Source organism: Paramisgurnus dabryanus, chromosome 7 (assembly GCF_030506205.2).
Source record: "Paramisgurnus dabryanus chromosome 7, PD_genome_1.1, whole genome shotgun sequence".
In the NCBI taxonomy this organism is placed as follows: domain Eukaryota; kingdom Metazoa; phylum Chordata; class Actinopteri; order Cypriniformes; family Cobitidae; genus Paramisgurnus; species Paramisgurnus dabryanus.
The window spans coordinates 19,334,719-19,352,958 of record NC_133343.1 but is presented as its reverse complement, the minus strand read 5'-3'; the positions used below and the strand labels follow the sequence as shown (position 1 = coordinate 19,352,958).

General features: G+C 37.1%; 1 protein-coding gene across 3 annotated transcripts in view; it reads left to right on the top strand.

Annotated features, from left to right (window-relative positions):
* The window catches only part of wwc3 (WWC family member 3), a 50,273-nt gene extending 33,391 nt beyond the window's left edge, over nucleotides 1-16,882 (top strand). The window contains exons 6-23 of one of the 3 annotated variants that reach the window (XM_065264645.2): nucleotides 3,572-3,701; nucleotides 4,076-4,207; nucleotides 4,348-4,421; nucleotides 9,725-9,973; nucleotides 10,699-10,788; nucleotides 10,928-11,463; nucleotides 11,551-11,671; nucleotides 11,842-11,919; nucleotides 12,008-12,094; nucleotides 12,219-12,414; nucleotides 12,687-12,854; nucleotides 13,214-13,323; nucleotides 13,396-13,543; nucleotides 14,385-14,549; nucleotides 15,118-15,210; nucleotides 15,292-15,528; nucleotides 15,657-15,784; nucleotides 16,140-16,882. In XM_065264645.2, coding sequence (XP_065120717.2) covers nucleotides 3,572-3,701; nucleotides 4,076-4,207; nucleotides 4,348-4,421; nucleotides 9,725-9,973; nucleotides 10,699-10,788; nucleotides 10,928-11,463; nucleotides 11,551-11,671; nucleotides 11,842-11,919; nucleotides 12,008-12,094; nucleotides 12,219-12,414; nucleotides 12,687-12,854; nucleotides 13,214-13,323; nucleotides 13,396-13,543; nucleotides 14,385-14,549; nucleotides 15,118-15,210; nucleotides 15,292-15,528; nucleotides 15,657-15,784; nucleotides 16,140-16,206 — 2,809 coding nt within the window. In that variant the 3' untranslated portion in view covers nucleotides 16,207-16,882. Of the gene's footprint in view, nucleotides 1-3,571; nucleotides 3,702-4,075; nucleotides 4,208-4,347; nucleotides 4,422-9,724; nucleotides 9,974-10,698; nucleotides 10,789-10,927; nucleotides 11,464-11,550; nucleotides 11,672-11,838; nucleotides 11,920-12,007; nucleotides 12,095-12,218; nucleotides 12,415-12,686; nucleotides 12,855-13,213; nucleotides 13,324-13,395; nucleotides 13,544-14,384; nucleotides 14,550-15,117; nucleotides 15,211-15,291; nucleotides 15,529-15,656; nucleotides 15,785-16,139 lie in introns of all 3 variants that reach the window. The other 2 variants (XM_065264646.2, XM_065264644.2) reach the window with 2 other exon arrangements.
* The last annotated feature ends 1,358 nt before the right edge of the window (nucleotides 16,883-18,240 follow it).

Below are 18,240 nucleotides of genomic sequence, written 5' to 3'. Positions count from 1 at the left end.
AAATCAATGTCTTTATTCATAAATATGTCCTCGTTGGTGTCAAATGACCTTTGCCAGTGATCTTTTCTTTGTAAGCTTAGAATTTCTTCTTTTTACTTACATTTAACGGGTTAGTCCAAGGAGGCTTCCATGTCCTTCCGTCGAATTGATAAACTATAATAGCAGAGAGGGAGAAAAAGCTTTTCCACAACTCGTTTTCATTCAGAACACGTGAACCAGCTGAAACGTACAATGAGATCAGTGATTACATAACGGTTACCGTAGTTGCAACACGCATTTGGAAAAGCGAGGCGCTAGAGAGCACTATTCGTTTGAATGCAATATAAAATTTCACCACTAGATGGGGGTAAATCCTACTTTCTGTCCCTTTAATTTAACTGAATTTTACTGCTTGCTTTCACTAGTTTTTTACTATATTGTAGGGCTGGGCAAATTTTTTTATTTTTCGATTAATCGGGGGGATTTTACGTGGTTGATTCAAAATCGATTTTCAAAGAGCAAAGTCGATTTTTTTCTTTCATATTTATTTCCGCAAACATTGAACTTAAGATTAACGTTAATATAATTACTAGTCTTCTTCACTAGATGTCACACTCTTTTTTTGTGATGTTATCAAATGGCGGTTTCATGTGCTTCATCGACGTTGATGGCACCTTCACATAAAAAGTCAGAGGGATGAAAGCATTTAAGATTTTGCAAGCAAAACGACGACGATAGTGTTGTGGCTTTTAATATTTTTTATCAATTACCCACTTGTAAACTGCTGTTCATTGAGTTTAATCGAAAATCGAGTATAAAAACTGACCCGAGATCCGGAATCGAAATCAAATCGATTTGATAGCCTGTGAATCGAAATCGAATCGATCTGGAACATTTGAATCGATAGCCAGCCCTACTATATTGTTATATTTACTTAGTATTATTTAATTTAGAAGTATGAAGTCATTACTAAGTCAGTTTTATGAATTTTATATGTAAGTTTATAATGTATAGACCGCCGGTTGTTATCGCAGAAATCATGATTATGACACATTGGTGGGTCTTGAATAACACAGAAGGGGCTTATTTTGCGAGAACAATGTGTATTACATGGCTATTTACCTCATAAGTTAGGTAAGGAACATTACATTTAATCATATTTATTTATTTATTTGCTCATTTTTAACAAATGCAGACCTTCGGTGAGGAAAACCCGTTTACTTTCGATTTAAGACGTTCAAATGTCACAAACAAACTATTTGGTTTAATAATTTTTATAAATATAATGTCATATATGTTTTTAAAAGACATAATTTATGTATAATTTTTTGGTAATATTAAACTGTACCTGTCAAAATTATTTGCTGCATATGGGTTACAGTGTATTTTTCGGGTTTGAGTGGTTGTTATCTGGGAATAACAAACCTGCAAATGTTCCGACTGGCCAATCAGAATCAATCGATCCAACAAGCCGTGTAATAAGCAAAGAGAACTGTAGTTAACTGTATATTAACTAATCTAATAGTTACTTTGATTTGTTTCTTTGATCATTGGCTCAACCAATGGTGTGATTTTGAGGGCAGCGGAGGGAGTGTTTGGGGAACCTGTTTTACAAGCATCATTTTTTATTTCTGTAACATTTTTGATGCTGAAATTACTAATTTCACCTTCAGTGTAGCCAGCTGGGTTTGTAGCTTTGATGGCAAAGAGTAAAATATCTGAGAATATAAGCATGGTAATTTAAATTATTTGTGACCCTGTCTATGAAATCCAGGCTTCAGTCTCATAATCTAGTTAAGATTGATTCATTGTTCATTGATTTCACATTAATTTCAGTCTTTGACATGCCTTTAGTCAATATTAAAGATGTCAAGGTTGTTTTATAAAATATTGTTCACATTAAGTAGGATAATTTAAGTAAGAAAACTGTAAATAAAAAAGCTTGGCTTTTACAGGCAGGGTCACTTTTAACAAAAAGTAATAGAAAAATGTGTTGATATAGAGAATTTATTTATAATGATCTTTTAACCTTTGAGGCTTTTGGAATTTGGCTGATTTTACCTATCAAACCAAAATCGGTTTCTTTTCTTTTTGTATCACTTCTTCCTTCTCATCCTGCTCCCCCCATGTCTTACTAAACTGGCCACCATGCATGTTCTGTGTCAGTACCCTGTCGTGTGCTAAGGTGTTGGGTGGAAGGTGTGGGCAGATGCCCGTAGTAGCCTGTGAGGTTCAGGTCCTGGTCAGGCTGGGCTCTGAAAGGTTGGGGTTGGAGGTTTGGAGGGGGAAACAAAGCCCTGCTTGTGTGGAGAGGTGGAGAGGAAGAGGCAGGGCAGGCAAGCTGACAGTACCTGCTGCTGGAGGAGGGTGGCCTGGAGGAAGTGGGACTATGGCAAGAGTCCAGAAACCAGTTGATGGTTTTTTTGTTGATGTTAAAATACAGACTTATGTTAAGATAAGTCTTAAAAAATGTTAATTTCTGCAAGTCAATCATTTATTGGACATGTGTTGTTACTGTATATGTGACCCAGTATTTTAAAACCCAGCTTATTTTTTTGTAATTTACTGTAAATCATTCTACATGATTTGATGCTACATTTTATACCGTTTTTAAGCCTGTTAGTCTATATATTCCTGTTTCCAGATTGGTATTCTGAGAATGCCCATCATTTCAGGTTTTACACTTTGGTGGAGGATATATATCCCACAGTGCTTTGGTGCTTTAGAAGACAGACATTCCCAGACGGGAGGGTTTTAGTGTGGTGATCTCCTATTTCACATGACTAATTATTATGCCTTTGAGACCAGAAGCTGGTTTAAGTTAAATCAATATTATTTTAGCATGGCTAAATGGTTAACCAGTCTGTTAGACAGGTCACTAAGGCAAGATTTAATAAACATAACCTCACGGTTACTGCTGCACACGGTTTCATTTGAGAGAAATTCACAAGTTTTAACATAATATTACTGCGTGGAGCAGTAATGGTAATTTGATTGTGGTAAATTAACACACTGTTTGGCAAAAATAAGTCATGATGTCATTGCTAGATTAATTCTTTATAATTAGTTGAGTGGGACGGGTGGGTAAGATTCTTTAAACTATATTTAGATGTTTGTGAACATACACGTCCAGACGCAGTCGGTGCAAGGCCATGGTGAAAAGAACACAATGTCTTTTGAAAACCTTGCGTTCTCAATCTACATTTAGATGTGCCACATTTACTTTACCAAATAATTTACGATTTCTGATGTATTTTTACTTCTGCTTGCTGCTATTTTCCATGTATGTATTTCCTGAGTACCACAAATGTGACCCTGTCTCTGAAATCCACGATGAAGTTTCATAATCGAATTACGAGATTTGGAGAACTAAAGTTTTGCTTCTGTCCTTGATTTCAAACTTGGCTTTACTCAGTCAATATTAAAGATATTTTTTAAACACTGTTCTTTACATTTTGTAGGATGATTTAATGTAGAAAATAAGAAAGCACAAAAAATGACTTTAGCTGGATTTTTACAGACCGTGTCACAAATTGACAGTTATTGTTAATTGGCTCACACATATTTAATTTTTCTGTGTTGTCATGAGCAGAATTGACCGGAAGATGTCCAGCAGTCAGACCAACTATAAGTTAGATGAAGCACAGGCCATCTTCAGCGAGCTCCGCAGCATTAAAAAGACCATCAGCACTGGCGAGAAGGAGAGGCAGGACCTCATCCAGGTGACTACACACAGTCCTTGTTGTTAATGGAATAGTTTACTTAAAAATGAAAATTATTCTAAATAATATATATATATATAATAATATATGAGCTTTATTATTTATATAATTTTTTTTACTTAAATCTTGTAAATATGTATTTTTGCTTCTCAATTCAATATCGTGATTTGCTTAAATGGACTGTGTATACAAGAATATGTATACATAATACATAAAACGCCTGTATGTAAGTCATTTAAGTCATTTTGAGACCTTCAGCTTCCAATCAGTTAGCTTTTATTTTGTGAGGTGCTGCCATCTTGTGGTCCTAAATAATTTCAAAAGGAGAACTGCTTTAAATATCACTTCATTGTTTTGTTTTTCATTGACCACAGAGCCTGGCAAAGCTGACGCTAAACTTCTGTGAGTCCATTAATGAAGTGGACAACAATGCAGAAACCCTGGGTGACTCTTGTAGTGTTCAACAGTACACAGATGCTGGCTGCCAGACGGATCTAATGGGAGAGGTTAGTCAGCGCCCTTTTATGACATACAAATTCCGTATTTTAAGGTTTGGGTTTTGACAATGCAATTTTTGTGTGTAATCAGAAGCATTTAACTTTATATTTGACTTTTTTATAATTGATAAATATGTGTGCTCTTACAGTTTGGTAACCAGGAGTCATCAGTACTAGCAGACAGAGTCAAACTCAGTTGGCAGTATGAAGAGGCTAAGAAGAAGTAAGTGGATTTATTAAAATGAATGGATTAGATCTATATTTAGTGCAATACAAACAATAATACACTAAATATACAGTAGAGCCCGACCAATAAAGGATTTTGAAGGCCGATACCGATACAAATGTCTGTTGGGTTTAAAATCCGATATTCCGATATATCGGCCGATATTTTTCCCAGAAACGCGCAACAAAAATACCAGATTTCCCTAACATTAGTTATTTGTAGTTATTTGTGAGTTTTAACTAAACTTAACGGTTGTTCTCTCTGCCCGACTCTGGCTGGATTAGCAGGTTGCAGGATGTGTAACGCTTATACACGAGTGTTGCCAACAGGGAGGTTGTAGAGTGCCCTCTGGTGGACAAACTATACAACGGCAACACTCATGACATGGTTGGAGGCTGTTTCGTTGTTTTTTTTTATATTCATTTATTGGCCATTATGAATGCTGATACCTATAGTTTGGAAAATGCCTATTATCGGCAGACATTATCGGCCTGCCAATATATCAGTCGGGCTCTAATATAGAGTACTGTGCAAAATTCATAGGCCACCACCAGCAGACAGGTTGTTTTAGAAGTTTTAATGTCCATCAATATTTATTTTTCAATCTATTTCATTAAGATACAAACAGAAAATACAGAAAATATTGTACAAAAAATAAATTTAACAAATCAAATTTTGGAATTGTGGCCTAAGACTTTTGCACAGTACTGTATATAGGCTATATTTTATAATATACCAACTTGATTTTTAAATTTTCTATCAAAAATGTCAAGGGTCTTTTCTAGAGTGATTGACAGGGCATTGCAATGTTATTGCTAACTACTGTATGGGATGATGCCAACGTTGTGGGCAGAAGAAAGCAAATAAATAATGTATAAATATTTTGCTGTTATTTCAGTTTTTCCTTAGAATCATTTAGACAACTTTTCTTTAAATATTTGATTAGTTTTTGTCTATTAGTTTATTAGTAAATGTCTGACCAAGAGGATTTTCTGCATTCAGTCTTATTGGCAGTTCACAATATAACCAGGGTTCTAAATTAACACCCGCCAACCCGCCAAATGCGGGTTAAAATTATTTTTGGCGGGTGTTAATAAAAACTTACTAGCCAGTTTGGCCGGTGATGCATGAGGCATTGCATGCATGATACATAATGCTCTGTTCTCGGACATTTATTCCTCTGGCAGTACTTCCTACATTTCCCATGAAAACTGTACCGTAATGCTACGTGATGATGTTTCATACACCCATTGGCTACGAGCAGTTTGCAGTGAAACCAGCTCGAGAAACCATGGAAACGAATGGAGCGCATCCACAAGAACACACAAGGAAGGCGGCACATGCCGTAGTCTAAATCTGTTGTGCCCCGGTGTAAATCTCAAGTTAAGATTTTAGCAGTTAACTAGTGTATTCATTTACAAAGATAATGGCGGCAAAAAAGGATCTATGCAATGTAGTTACCCAACTTACGCTTGTAAAAGCGAATAAGCGATGCAGCAGGCGCACTGACGCATACACGCACAAAGCCATGTCCGCGCGTCATTGCGTTTATCCACGCACAACCGCATTCAACGCCACGCGATCAAGTTAGCTTATAAAAACATGACGAAACTAAAGTAAGTTTCTAAATTATAATGTTAATCTTATTTTGACCGATTATTATTGGCTTCTGTGGACATCAGAAATGTTTTGTGCAAAGCAGGGAAAGGGAAGCAAAAAGGAGAGATAATGAGTTTAAGGGAGGTAAAAGAAACTACATCCTCACACCCTGTCAGGTCTCATACATTAGAGGAAAAATCTCAGGAAAACCTCTGTCAAGTCTATAGAATTGCATTGTTGCTGAGAAAATCAACACATTTATGAAATTAATATTTAGTTTACTAATGTTTAACTAGGACATACATAAACAGTTAGCAGTAACTATGGCTGAGATTATTTTAGTATAGCAGTCTTACAATGACTGGTTTCTTAAAATATTGTAAAAATATTCTTGTAAAAATAAGTTATTAATCAATGCTATCATTGTATAATGTTGAAAATATGCATGTACGTGAAAGAAAAAACGAAACGAACAATTTGTGGTGGGAACAAATAATTTTAAAGTTGAGGCAGTAGGGCTAAAGGAACATGAGAGTGCCCAAAGTCATCAGAGAGTCTAACGTTAATTAAAACTGCCAAGAGAGGTCGTATTGAAGAGAGCCTTGCTGGGAGAAGCCTCACTTTATGTGTGTTTTTCATACCAACAATGTTAATAAAATTATCAAATGCATTCAGAATTTCTCTTTTTCACCGGAAAAAATTTGGCTAGTGGAAATGCTGATTGGCTGGTAACTTTAGAAAGTTACCAGCCACATTGGCTGGTGATCAAAAAAGTTAATTTAGAACCCTGAATATAACTATAACTATATTAGCGTCCACAGCATAACAATAACTTTGTGCTAAATCGATCACTCGTGTGGCACTGAAGCAAATACATTAACTAATATTGGATATTTCTTGTAATGAAAACTTTTGCAATTGTTTACATGTCACAAAGTATGTGAATATGCTGTTCTTGTTGCATTTATACAGCGGGTAACCAGCAGATGTCCTCAACAATGCGTTTTGCGTAACGCTAAACAGTGAATCTAGTAGATTGTGTAATTTAATATCTTACTGTTTGACGTAGCCAGTGTGGTAGGAAAAAAGCATTAAGTAGTGAATTTCACAGCGACTGCATCAGCGCTGGACACCTGAGGTAATTTTATGTTATAGACCTCAGCAATGAGCTTCTCCACTGTCATTTCAAGTGCACGTGCACTTGAAATTCACATAGATTTGATTGGCTGTCAATGGTTTATCGTTCATCAGGTGGGAAAAAATTGCTTAGAAAGGGATCCCAACGATATTGTTTATTGTATCTTTATCGTTATAGTTGTGGTGTGAACTCCGCTATTCTCTTTAATATAAAACGATTTTCAAAACGATATTTTTAATAGTTATCATTATCGTTATAATGTGAACGGCCCTTTACTATACTTCCTGAAAGTTTGATGGTCATGTGCCTCATTAACTGCATTTAATAAAAACCCACTTATTGCCTAATTTGCCATAAAATAATATTGCTACTACTTTACTTTAGATTATAATAGCTTTAATTTATATTAAAGTGCGTAGAGTGATGGATTGTTGTGGCCTGTATTGCATTTGGAAGCTCCTCTGTGTTTTAGGATGTATGGTTGCTTTAGCAGTTGGCTCCTGTGTTATAAATGTGGCTTCGTACAGGCCACTTTACAAGATGCATGTTTCCATGGCGACAGAGCTAACCACAGTGTCAGCTAGAGAGAGGGAGAGAGAAAGCTGTGGAAACTTGCATGCTCTTTGACTGAGTCACAATGTCTGACTTCCAAAATGCATAAACATGGTCATTTCACTTAAAAACATAAAGCTGTTTTATAATAGTAACTTTTTTGCACATGAAACACATCAGCAATATTAAATGCACCATTATTGTTCACCAAATCACTTCTTTATTTAGCATTAAGGTTTTGAATCCTTGTGTATCCAGAGTCTAACTCCAAATGTGTCATTTTGCATATTTGTAGTTGTTTGGTTGCACTGAAAAAATCACTTAAACATTAAATAAATAAATGGGCCTCTATGACAGTTAAATGATTTTACAGTATCTTTTACGTTTGGGTGATTCTCATGAAATTAGACTTATGAGGTGTCATGAAACATTTTGATTAAAAAAAGTAAGTGCAAAGTAAGAGTATCAAAATAAGAAGCATACAGTTAAAAACATCTCTTCATGTACTATTTTGCACATATGACATCATACAAACCAATTTTGTAGTTTTTTCCACATTTAAGGAGAACATTTTCATTATCGCAACGTGTCCATGACTGGATGTGGGTTCTTTGACATGGAAATATTTATAATTAAAAAAATCTTAAAAATAAAAAGCTTCAGTACATGTTATACTATAAACATTTACAGTAAAGAAACATGTGGTATTTGGTGATCATTGGTAAATCTAGAGACAATAATAAGGAATATAAACGTGTCCAAAGACCAATTTTTGTTTAAGTCCTCAAGGAACTAACATTTTAAAAAAAAGATGGCTACCACCAAAGCAGTTCTTGGCTGCGTCCGAAAACGTAGGCAGCTGACTGGTTGCCTCGCCGCCTCATGAGGCAATGACTTCGGAGGCATGAAGGCAGCTAAGAGAAACGCTTTCGGACACACCTCAAAGGCAGCGTGTTTGAAATCTAAACAGAGAGCGCCTTTGTGATAACTAATCACATATTTGAAAACTACAATACTTATTTCTCACTAGAAATGCAATTAAAAGGTGTAAAAAGTGAAAATATAGACGGTTTCAGCAGTAACAACATAAACAAGCGGCTGTCGTGGTCCACACGTAACTTCCGGTAAACTCCGCTAAAATAACAACAAAGTTCTTAAAACGTAGTTTATTTATATAACAAGCAAAAAAACAACACATAGATTACCTAGGAAACCAAAACATTTGTTATTTTCAACGAGGCATTTGTTCAAGAGATCAGTTTAGCAACTAGTCAGACCATTAAAAAAAAACCGAAACCGGAAGTAAAGTTCGGATCCAGACGTTTTTCGCGTCAGCGCACGTGCGTCCAAAGAAACCGACTATACATTTATTTACACAAAATTTGTGCTCCAGACGCATTCTTGGCCGCCATTTTATTTTTTCGAACTCGACCTGGCTTGACCAATCACATTCCCCATGCGCGCACATGGTGGGACAAGATCTCAGGAGTCAGGAAGTAAGCCTAAACATTAGATTCGGACATGCCTTGATGCCTTCCTGCCTTGGAAAGCTGCAGCAGCAATTTAGAGTTTTCGGATGCAGCCTTTATTTTTTCTCTCCAGATAAAAGTTGAAATTTTGTTTGTCATAGTACCTAGACAACTTTCTAGTTCTCATTACCGAAACATGAGTTTGTAAATGCATATATTTAATGTTATATCATGTTGCGGTAATGATAATTTTTTTGATAGTGATAATCTAAAAAATTAAAAAAATTCTATAGGGAATATTTTTTAAATCCTTTAAAAATAATGGTTATAGTAAGTTCAGACATTAATCTTATATGTGCAAAAAAATTGGCTTCAAGGGCTTTTTAAAAAAGCTGATGCTGGACACCTTCTAAGTCTGGATTTTGTGAGAATCACCCGTTTGTAGTGGACGTGATTATGTAATTTGCTGGATTGGATATCAGCCTAGTAATTATTACTCTGCTTCTTCTCTGCTGTCTCTCTCTCTCTCTTTCTCTCTCTAGTTTGTCCAGTATTCAGCATCAGATGGCACAGCTGGACAATGAGAGCTGGTCGGGGCGTGCAGAGGCTGACAGGGACTTGGACTATCTGCAGCTGCTAAGAGAGAAAGAGGCTCTACTGCAGGAGATCACACTGCTCAGTCAGCAGCAGCACTCACCTGAGACTCTGCTCCAGCTGCAGGACGAGAAACACAGACTGGAAGAGGAGGTGCACCAAGCCCAGATTGTCCAGAGTCAGGGAGCCAACCAGAGGTCTGCATGCACATTTAAAGCTATGTTTGTGTGGTACAGAGTCATTGTGCTTCAATTTTAGAGAAGACAAATGGTGTGCTTTTACAACAGAAGGTAGACCTTATGTAATTCTATATTGAATTCTATATCAATAGATTGGGGTCCACCCATTTATGCTGACATTTTCACCTCATCTTTTCAATATTCAACAATGATACTTAATCATGTGACATGTTGTTAGAAACTCTTAAAGATAGTGTACCAATATTGGCATGTACTTACTTTTAACTGGCACTGAATTCATTAGAATATATGGCAAGCAATGAAGCAAAGTCTGAAGCCTATACTTGGCCACCATGCAAAAATACTTTTAAAGTTGCATAGCTTGACAATAAAGAAGAGCATGTTTCATAAACATTAAATACTTCCATCCACGACATGGTGGTAGAATTATGTACTTGTTATCTGAAAATCTTTCCAACAAAATAGTTTAGTAAATGTTTTATAGATGCCCGCAAAGGTAAAACCGGGTGCCCTCATGTCCCTGTTGAGAAAAGCAGATGTGTTTCTGCTGGTTCTGCTTTGCTCTTTCTATCTCTAGCCGAGATAAGGGTCTTTTCAGAATGCTTCAATATGCGTATCTCTTTTCATATCTTACATGTGTAGTTGTAAAATGAAATTATGTTATATAAGATTTACTGCTTATTAAATGTGGCAAATCTGTAACATTGTTACATTATTTGTAGAATATTACAGCAGGAGAAGAGGAATGTACTTATGAGACAACTAGAGGAGGCTACTCGTATCACCACCTATCTACATTCTCAGCTAAAGAGGTAAATCGCACACTTTTCGTAACATCAACCTATACTTCCTATATTTACCCAGCATTTTTAAATGTGTAATGAAAACGTTCATTATGAAAACACAAAGTGAACCATCCACCATGACCGAATAATTTTTCTCTTTGTGTAGCCTATCAGCCAGTAATCTGACCGTGTCGTCTAGCAGCAGCCGTGGCTCTTTAGCCTCCAGTCGTGGTTCTTTAGCCTCCAGCCGTGGATCTCTTAGCTCCGTCAGCTTCACCGACATCTACGGCCTGCCCCAGTATGAGCGTCCAGAGGGCAGCTCTGATGTTCTGGATCCTTCTTTCCGCTACCTTCTCCCCCTGGAGACCCACGGCAGGGACGGTTCAGCCTTCGGCCCGAAACGCTCCCACGACACACCGCAGTCTCTCACCTCGCTCTCGTCTCGGTCTTCGCTCTCCTCCCTCTCCCCTCCAAGCTCTCCCATGGATACCCCCTACCACTCGGCTGCCCAGGATTGCCCTCTGGCTCAGATGACTGAAGAGTACATGGAAGTGGCCAGCAGGGGAATGCGGAGTCAAACCCAAACACAGCAGCAGACTTCTCTTCCTGGGGAAGGGGAAGTGGGAGTCCCGGCCACTGCGCACCTACTGGAGGGGAAAAGCCATCGAGAAGGAGGCCTCCAGGGAACACACAGCTCCACAGGTGAGGAAAGGAATTGCAACAGGAATGTTGACTGTATCCATATCGAATTATTAATATTTGTGTGTTTGTACATGTAATTCTGTGTAGGAGTGACTCTGCGCTGTAAGAGTGCAAACAGGACCAGCAGAAGAGCAAGACGTGTGTCTGCAGGAGTGAATGAAGATGTTTTGGCAACAGATAGTGGAGTTTTTGAAGCCTGGAGTAGAAGGTTAAAACATTTTTCCCCTTAAAAGGATAGTTCATTCAAAAATGAAAATTCTGTCATCTCAGTTCTGATAGAAAGCGTTCTTGATTTAGCAAACAAAAATGACTTGGTTATGCTCTAATAGGCTCACTTGATTTTTGTTGTCATTTTTTCATTTTACGTCTTTCCAGCAGGACAGAGGAAGTAGATGAAGTTACTTTTGCTCAAGATGTCACATCATCAGAGCCACTTCAGATTCAGCTTGGCCTTCTGTAAGCCCTACACACGATACACATTCAACCCTCAATAAAACATTCATTCATTCATTCATCATTTACTTTATCACCTGCTATTTTACAGATACGATGCAAATGGCATGTTTTTGCTCCTGCATGTCCTTCAGATGAGAAATTTAAGCAATGCTGTTGTTAAAAGTGGATGCAAAGTGTAAGTTATCCCATCATGTTCATAAACGCCCTCATATCCCCCATAGCTGTGTTATGGCATGCAGAAATACAGATGCAGTTATTGTCCACCTATAACTTTGATTTTCTTTCTTTTTTTCTTTCAGATTTGTAAAGATTCACGTTCTTCCGGTGGACTCCAGTCGGCCATGCACATACTACTGCTGTAAGGCCCAGGAGCCTCAATCTCTTCTCAGCTTTAATGAGGGCTTCCGGATTCCCCTGAGTGCAGCAGGCCCAAGGGCCCATGCCTTACAGCTACACCTCTATGCTGTGGGGCCACTCACTCAGGATGAACTGTTGGTAAGATACTTTTGCTGATAATACACTTTGTGAAGTTATAAAAAGTTGCTGAAGTTAAGGTTGTAAACCTGTAAAAAATCTGAACGTTTTTGTACAGTTTTGTGTAGATTTTCTTGCTTTCATTGAATCTCACAAGTTGCTTTGGTAACATAAAAAAATGCATTGACTAATATAATAAAAAAAAACATTTAATTTGAGTGCAAAATAGATGCAGTGGTTTCTGGTGGCTGTAGTGTTGGAGCATTAAGCATCAATGCTTGTTTGTGCATCAGGGTTCTGCTCAGATCTCACTGACAGACTGTACGGGCAACACAGAAATGATCTTCCAGTGGCACAAACTGCAGATCCATAACACAGAAAACCACAGGCCTGAACACAGTCAGCCCGGCCACATAATGGATGAAGAAGAGGAGCTGGAGGATGGGCAAGGACGGGTTGAGGTGAGAGCAGAACACATATTCACCTCAGTAAGGAGGATGAAGAACATTGGTACACTTTCTCCAAATGCTCCCAAACATCCATTTATTTAAGGAGTAAAGTCTAAAAACAAGTCTAGCATTATAATATTGACTTAGTTTTAAGGTTCTGCTGAAAAATTTTGACAAATTATTTTTTTCTCTGTTTTGAATTTAAATTCTGAGAGGCTTCAAGTAAAAAAGTGGAAAATAGTTTACCATTTGATCTTTTGAAAAGTTACCTCATTGCAAACATTTTTGTAATTATTTTAATAACGCACCACATCATTTCCTCTTGTCATGAAAAAATTCATGTCTTCTCTTGGCTGTCCATTTTCATGTAGTTGTCAAAGGTGACTCGTTTGGAGGAGATGAAGAAAGAGTTACAGAGGAGTGAAGATGGGCTGGAGGAGCTGGAAAGAAAGGAGGAGCAGGGGGAGGCGGTTTCTGAGAGGTCCGCATGGTTAATGCTTTTAACATGTTTTTGGTAAAGTTTCTCTCGTGCAACCGCTATGGTTTTTTGCAGGAGTTGGCAGGCTGAGTCCGTGGACAGTGGCTGCAGTAACAGTACAGCGTTTGTCATTCCCTGTGCTGAGGGTCTATGTACTGAAGGTATCTGTATGACCTCTGAGAGGCGCTGTCTACAACCCACAGAGAGAAATATAGCTGTAAAGGTATTGTGATAGATTTTTTAAATGTAGTAACTGTGTGAAGTCTTTAGTTATTTAAAAAAAAAGTACTTATTTCATTTATAAATTGAAATAAACTTAAAGCAATGGGTCATTTTTAATCCTATGTGTAGCTAAAGTCATTTTAAGTCATTTACTGTTTTCTGCCAAAAATGTGACCCTGAACCATTGACCAGTCATAAGGGTCATTTTTTTAAATTAAGATTTATACATCATCTAAAAGCTGAATAAATAAGCTTTGATGTATGCTTTTTTAGGATTGGAAACTATTTGGCCGCGATACAACTATTTACACATTTTTTTACTTCTTAAACTATTTGGAAAATCAACTATTTTGACACATACAATGTATTGTACAAATATACCCGTGCTACTTATGGCTGATTTTGTGGTCCAGGGTGACAAATCTTCCTACATAAAGAACATATTTTTAATATTGACTAAGTAAGGCCATGTCAAAGATTGAAATTAAAGTAAAATTGATGAGTAAAATAAAACTTTAAAAAGATTATGAGACTAATAATGTATTTAAAAAAAACACAGAAATTGCACTTATAATGGACTTAAAATGGACATTTCAAGCTTTACTCTCTTAAATCTTAAATGCTTTTGTCTGCTTAAATATTCTGTGACACTCAACAGCATAGTGGACATAAAGTAAAAAAAATATGTTAGATAATTTTGTCTAACATAACTTATAGTGCATTTACGTTTTAAACATTACATTGTGCATTCCCTGGGAATTGGTCCCATGGTCTGGAATTAGAGCAGAAACTTGGAACACTCAATGTCATAGATTCATTATACTGATCTGAATATATTTCAGGTGGACAAGGCAACCAACACAGAAGGAGTCTTCCCAGAACCAATGAGAATGCGGCCGAAAGAGAGGACTGGGCGTTGGGGTCATAGCTCACCGTTCATGCGTAGCAGTACAATAGTGAGATCTCAGACATTTTCACCTGGAGCACGTAGTCAGTATGTCTGTAGGGTAAGTCAAAACGCATGCCACACACCCACATCATTTGTGTCTAATGTATTATTATGGTGTGTGATGATGTTGTCAAAGCAGTTAATGCAACACAGTTTTCATTCATATGGTAGCTAAAGCCAACTTATTTTCAGGCAATTTATGTCACTATTCAACAGTCTCATAAACTTAACTAACCAATACATTTTTTACAAACAAGTATAAAAAAAAACTCAAGCTAAAATCATTTAGCTGTTTCTACATAAAATCATCCTACACAATGTAAAGAACATTCTGTGAAAATATAACCTTGATATCTTGTGAATGTAAAATTAGTGATTGAAATCAAATTTATAATAATCTCATAATTAGATTCTGAGACTTAAGCCTGGATTTCACATGCACATTACCTCAAAGTCATGAATAACAACATTTTTGGGGGATGCCAGAAATCATTGTTTGAATAAGTGATGACATTTTCAACAAACCCATGACATTCAAAAGGAGCTTAAGATGCTCCTGACTGAATTGTTAAACCGGTTGTGTTGTTTTTTTTCTGTCGCTTATCCTCACATTTTGTCTTTCACAGTTGTACCGTAGTGACAGCGATAGCTCTACTCTACCAAAGAAATCCCCTTTCATCAGAAACACTCTGGAGCGAAGAACTCTGCGATATAAACAGGTTAAAATCGCATACATTGGGCATTGGCTTCAATGTCTTTTGCTTTGGAATTGTGTTGACGTATGTTTGATGTGACTGCAGCAGTCTCATCGCTCCTCTCTGGCTGAGCAGCCCACGCGTACTTCTCTGGACCTGGAGCTGGACCTCCAGGCCTGCCGTACACGTCAGAGGCAGCTGAGCGAGGAGCTGACGGCGCTACGAGAGCTTAAACTGAGACTGGAGGATCCCATGCAGGGCCCCCGCGGCCCATCGGACCTCCCTCACTGGGCCCTGCGAGATGAGCGCTTCAGAAACCTGCTCCGTGAGGCACAGAGACAGGTACTGGTCACTTTCACACTCGTGTGTCTATTTTGTATACTTAGTGATTTCAGAATGTATTTTGATTGATTTTATCTGCCGCAGCAAAATTATTACTGTAAAATAAAGAGTCTGCCACTTTCTCACAGTCCAAGCAGAGCAGGCAGGAGCAAAGGCAGGAGGAAGCTGCTGAGAGGAGGCTGCGTAAAGCCTCTAAGGAGGTGATGCAAATGAGGGGACAGAGCCACAAAGAGCCTCTACCCGTTCAGACGTTTAAGTAAGTTTATCATAAACAGTGTTACAGTATAGGCAAAGCTGTCAAATTATTCAGGCAAAACTTAAAAAACACTACAAAATGTCCAACACATATTTTAATTAAAAAATGAAAATGAAATGGAGATGCTAGCATCACAGTTTAAATATCTGTGGCCTTTCCTGTGAAAATTTTCAAAGTCAGAATAAAACGGAAGATGAAAAAAGGTAGGGCTGGACTTGAATTCATCCATCGAGAATTAATTGGATTGGGATTTTTTAATTTAAATTTCATTGTGACTTTAAAATTGAGCTGTATTGAATTTGAAGTAACATCTGAATGGTGCACAACAATAACTCCTACTTTTTTCCTAATACAGAGAGAAGATGGCTTTCTTTACAAGACCAAGATTTAACATCCCGCACCTGCCAGCTGACGACGTGTGAGCGCCCCCTAGGCCACACCATCAAATATGAAGAATCTGTCTGTATTGTTTTTTGTATTCTCATGAAGTAATTAGAACAGAAATGTAGTTATTTCAGCACAGAGATAAAAAGTTATTTGATATGCAAGATTTGAACAACAGAGAAAGCTGTACAAAACGTGTGTGTGTGTGATTGTGAGCGTGCGTGTGTGATTGTGAGCGTGTGATAGTAATAATGAACACGTACACCTATATTTTATGTAATTATTGACATCTTGGCAAGTTTTCCTGCTTGTTTAAAGGGGGAAATAACAGTTTTTATAAAAAGAACAAAGCATCTTTTTACTCCTGTATGATGTACTTCTGATATTTCGATGTCTACGCTTACTTAAGGCTGGAAGACGGGAACAAAGTCAGTTTAGACAAATTCACTGTACTGTAACTTATTTTATAGTACTTTTCCTTGAAGGAAATAAAAATGCTCCCTGCCTTTTAATGTATTTTATAAAGCTTAAAACAAATAGCACTTACTGTAAGTGTTTTTTGACGTACAGTAGAATGGAAATTTTGGCTGATTTTGTTTCTGTTACCTGATTCTTTAAAGTTATTTACTTAAAATGTCACTTTTTTTTGATTCACTTTTATTGCAGTTGTCATTGTCCCTTGTGCTGTTATTCTATTAAAAATATTAATATTAATTTTTACTTGTATTAATTATTACTCGACATATAGAGACAAATATATAAAGCGCTGTTTCCCTTTTATATGCTTTATAAAAATACAGTCATTGTTGCCTCTTATGATGCATTAAATAGAGCAGCTGTTTTTAAATAATGATCTTTTAAGATCAGGCCAATGCTTTGTTTTGTTACAGATTATGTTCACTATACAGTATATATAGTCATCTAAATAACACATGTTCATTTCTGGGTTTATTGAGTCAGGTTTTTTGTGTGACTTGTGTACTGTATGATGATCAGTGTGGATTATAAATGTATAAAATGTCCAGTAGGTGGCATCTCCAACCTGTTCCTGTGTTCAGATTTAATGGTGTTACAAAACTTCTAGAAAATATTATAGTGCACAATTATCATTAAATACATAAGTATTAAATATAATGCTATACAACGTCTCTCTTTTCCCCTACTATAAATATGTAAAATTGAATAATGGAAACCGAGTTAAAAGTTCATTATGAGTAGTTAAAATAAAACTTTATTTACTGTACATCAGCAAAATTATTCTGCTCCACTTACCCTCTCTTTTGATGTTTTAAATAGATGAAGTGCTTGGTTTAGTTAAAATTCATCAGATCTAGAACATTAAAGCAACACTATGTAGTTTCCATGTAAAAATGACTTACGGCTCCCCCATGTGGTTGAAAAGTGCAACAGTGCCTGGTATCAGACACTCTTTTGCAGGCAGGGGGAGGGGCGGGGCTGTGTGCTCTACCCTCCACCTCGACTTTCAGAGTGTGCTTGTAGCAGCTAGGAGGCTGCTCAGGTTGCAGCAGCAGTAGAATTTGTCTAGTTAAGAGTTGTTCTATCACTGAAATCATTTTAAGAGACATTATTTAAAGGTTGAAAAACTACATAGTGTTGCTTTAATGGGGTGAAACTGTGCACAGGAATTGTGTTGTTTAAAAATAGACAAAATTGCTGTTGTAATTATTAATGATCTTTAAAGCTGAACATAAGCATTAAAGCTCAACAGTGAAGTTATTTCCATGGTGAGCTATGGTGGCTTTCACTAAATCCACACATTTGAGGTAATTATCACATTTGTTTCCAAAAGGAGCGAAGTGCCACATTTGCACTGAAATCCATCAAGAACAAATCTGTAGTCAGTTGTTGTTTGTCCTTAAAGGGACACTCCACTTTTTCAAAATAGGCTAATTTTCCAGCTCCCCTAGAGTGAAACATTTGATTCTTACCGTTTTGGAATCCATTCAGCTGATCTCCGTGTCTGGCGCTAGCACTTTTAGCATAGCTTAGCATAATCCATTGAATATGATTAGACCATTAGCATTGTGCTAAAAAATAACCAGAGTTTCGAT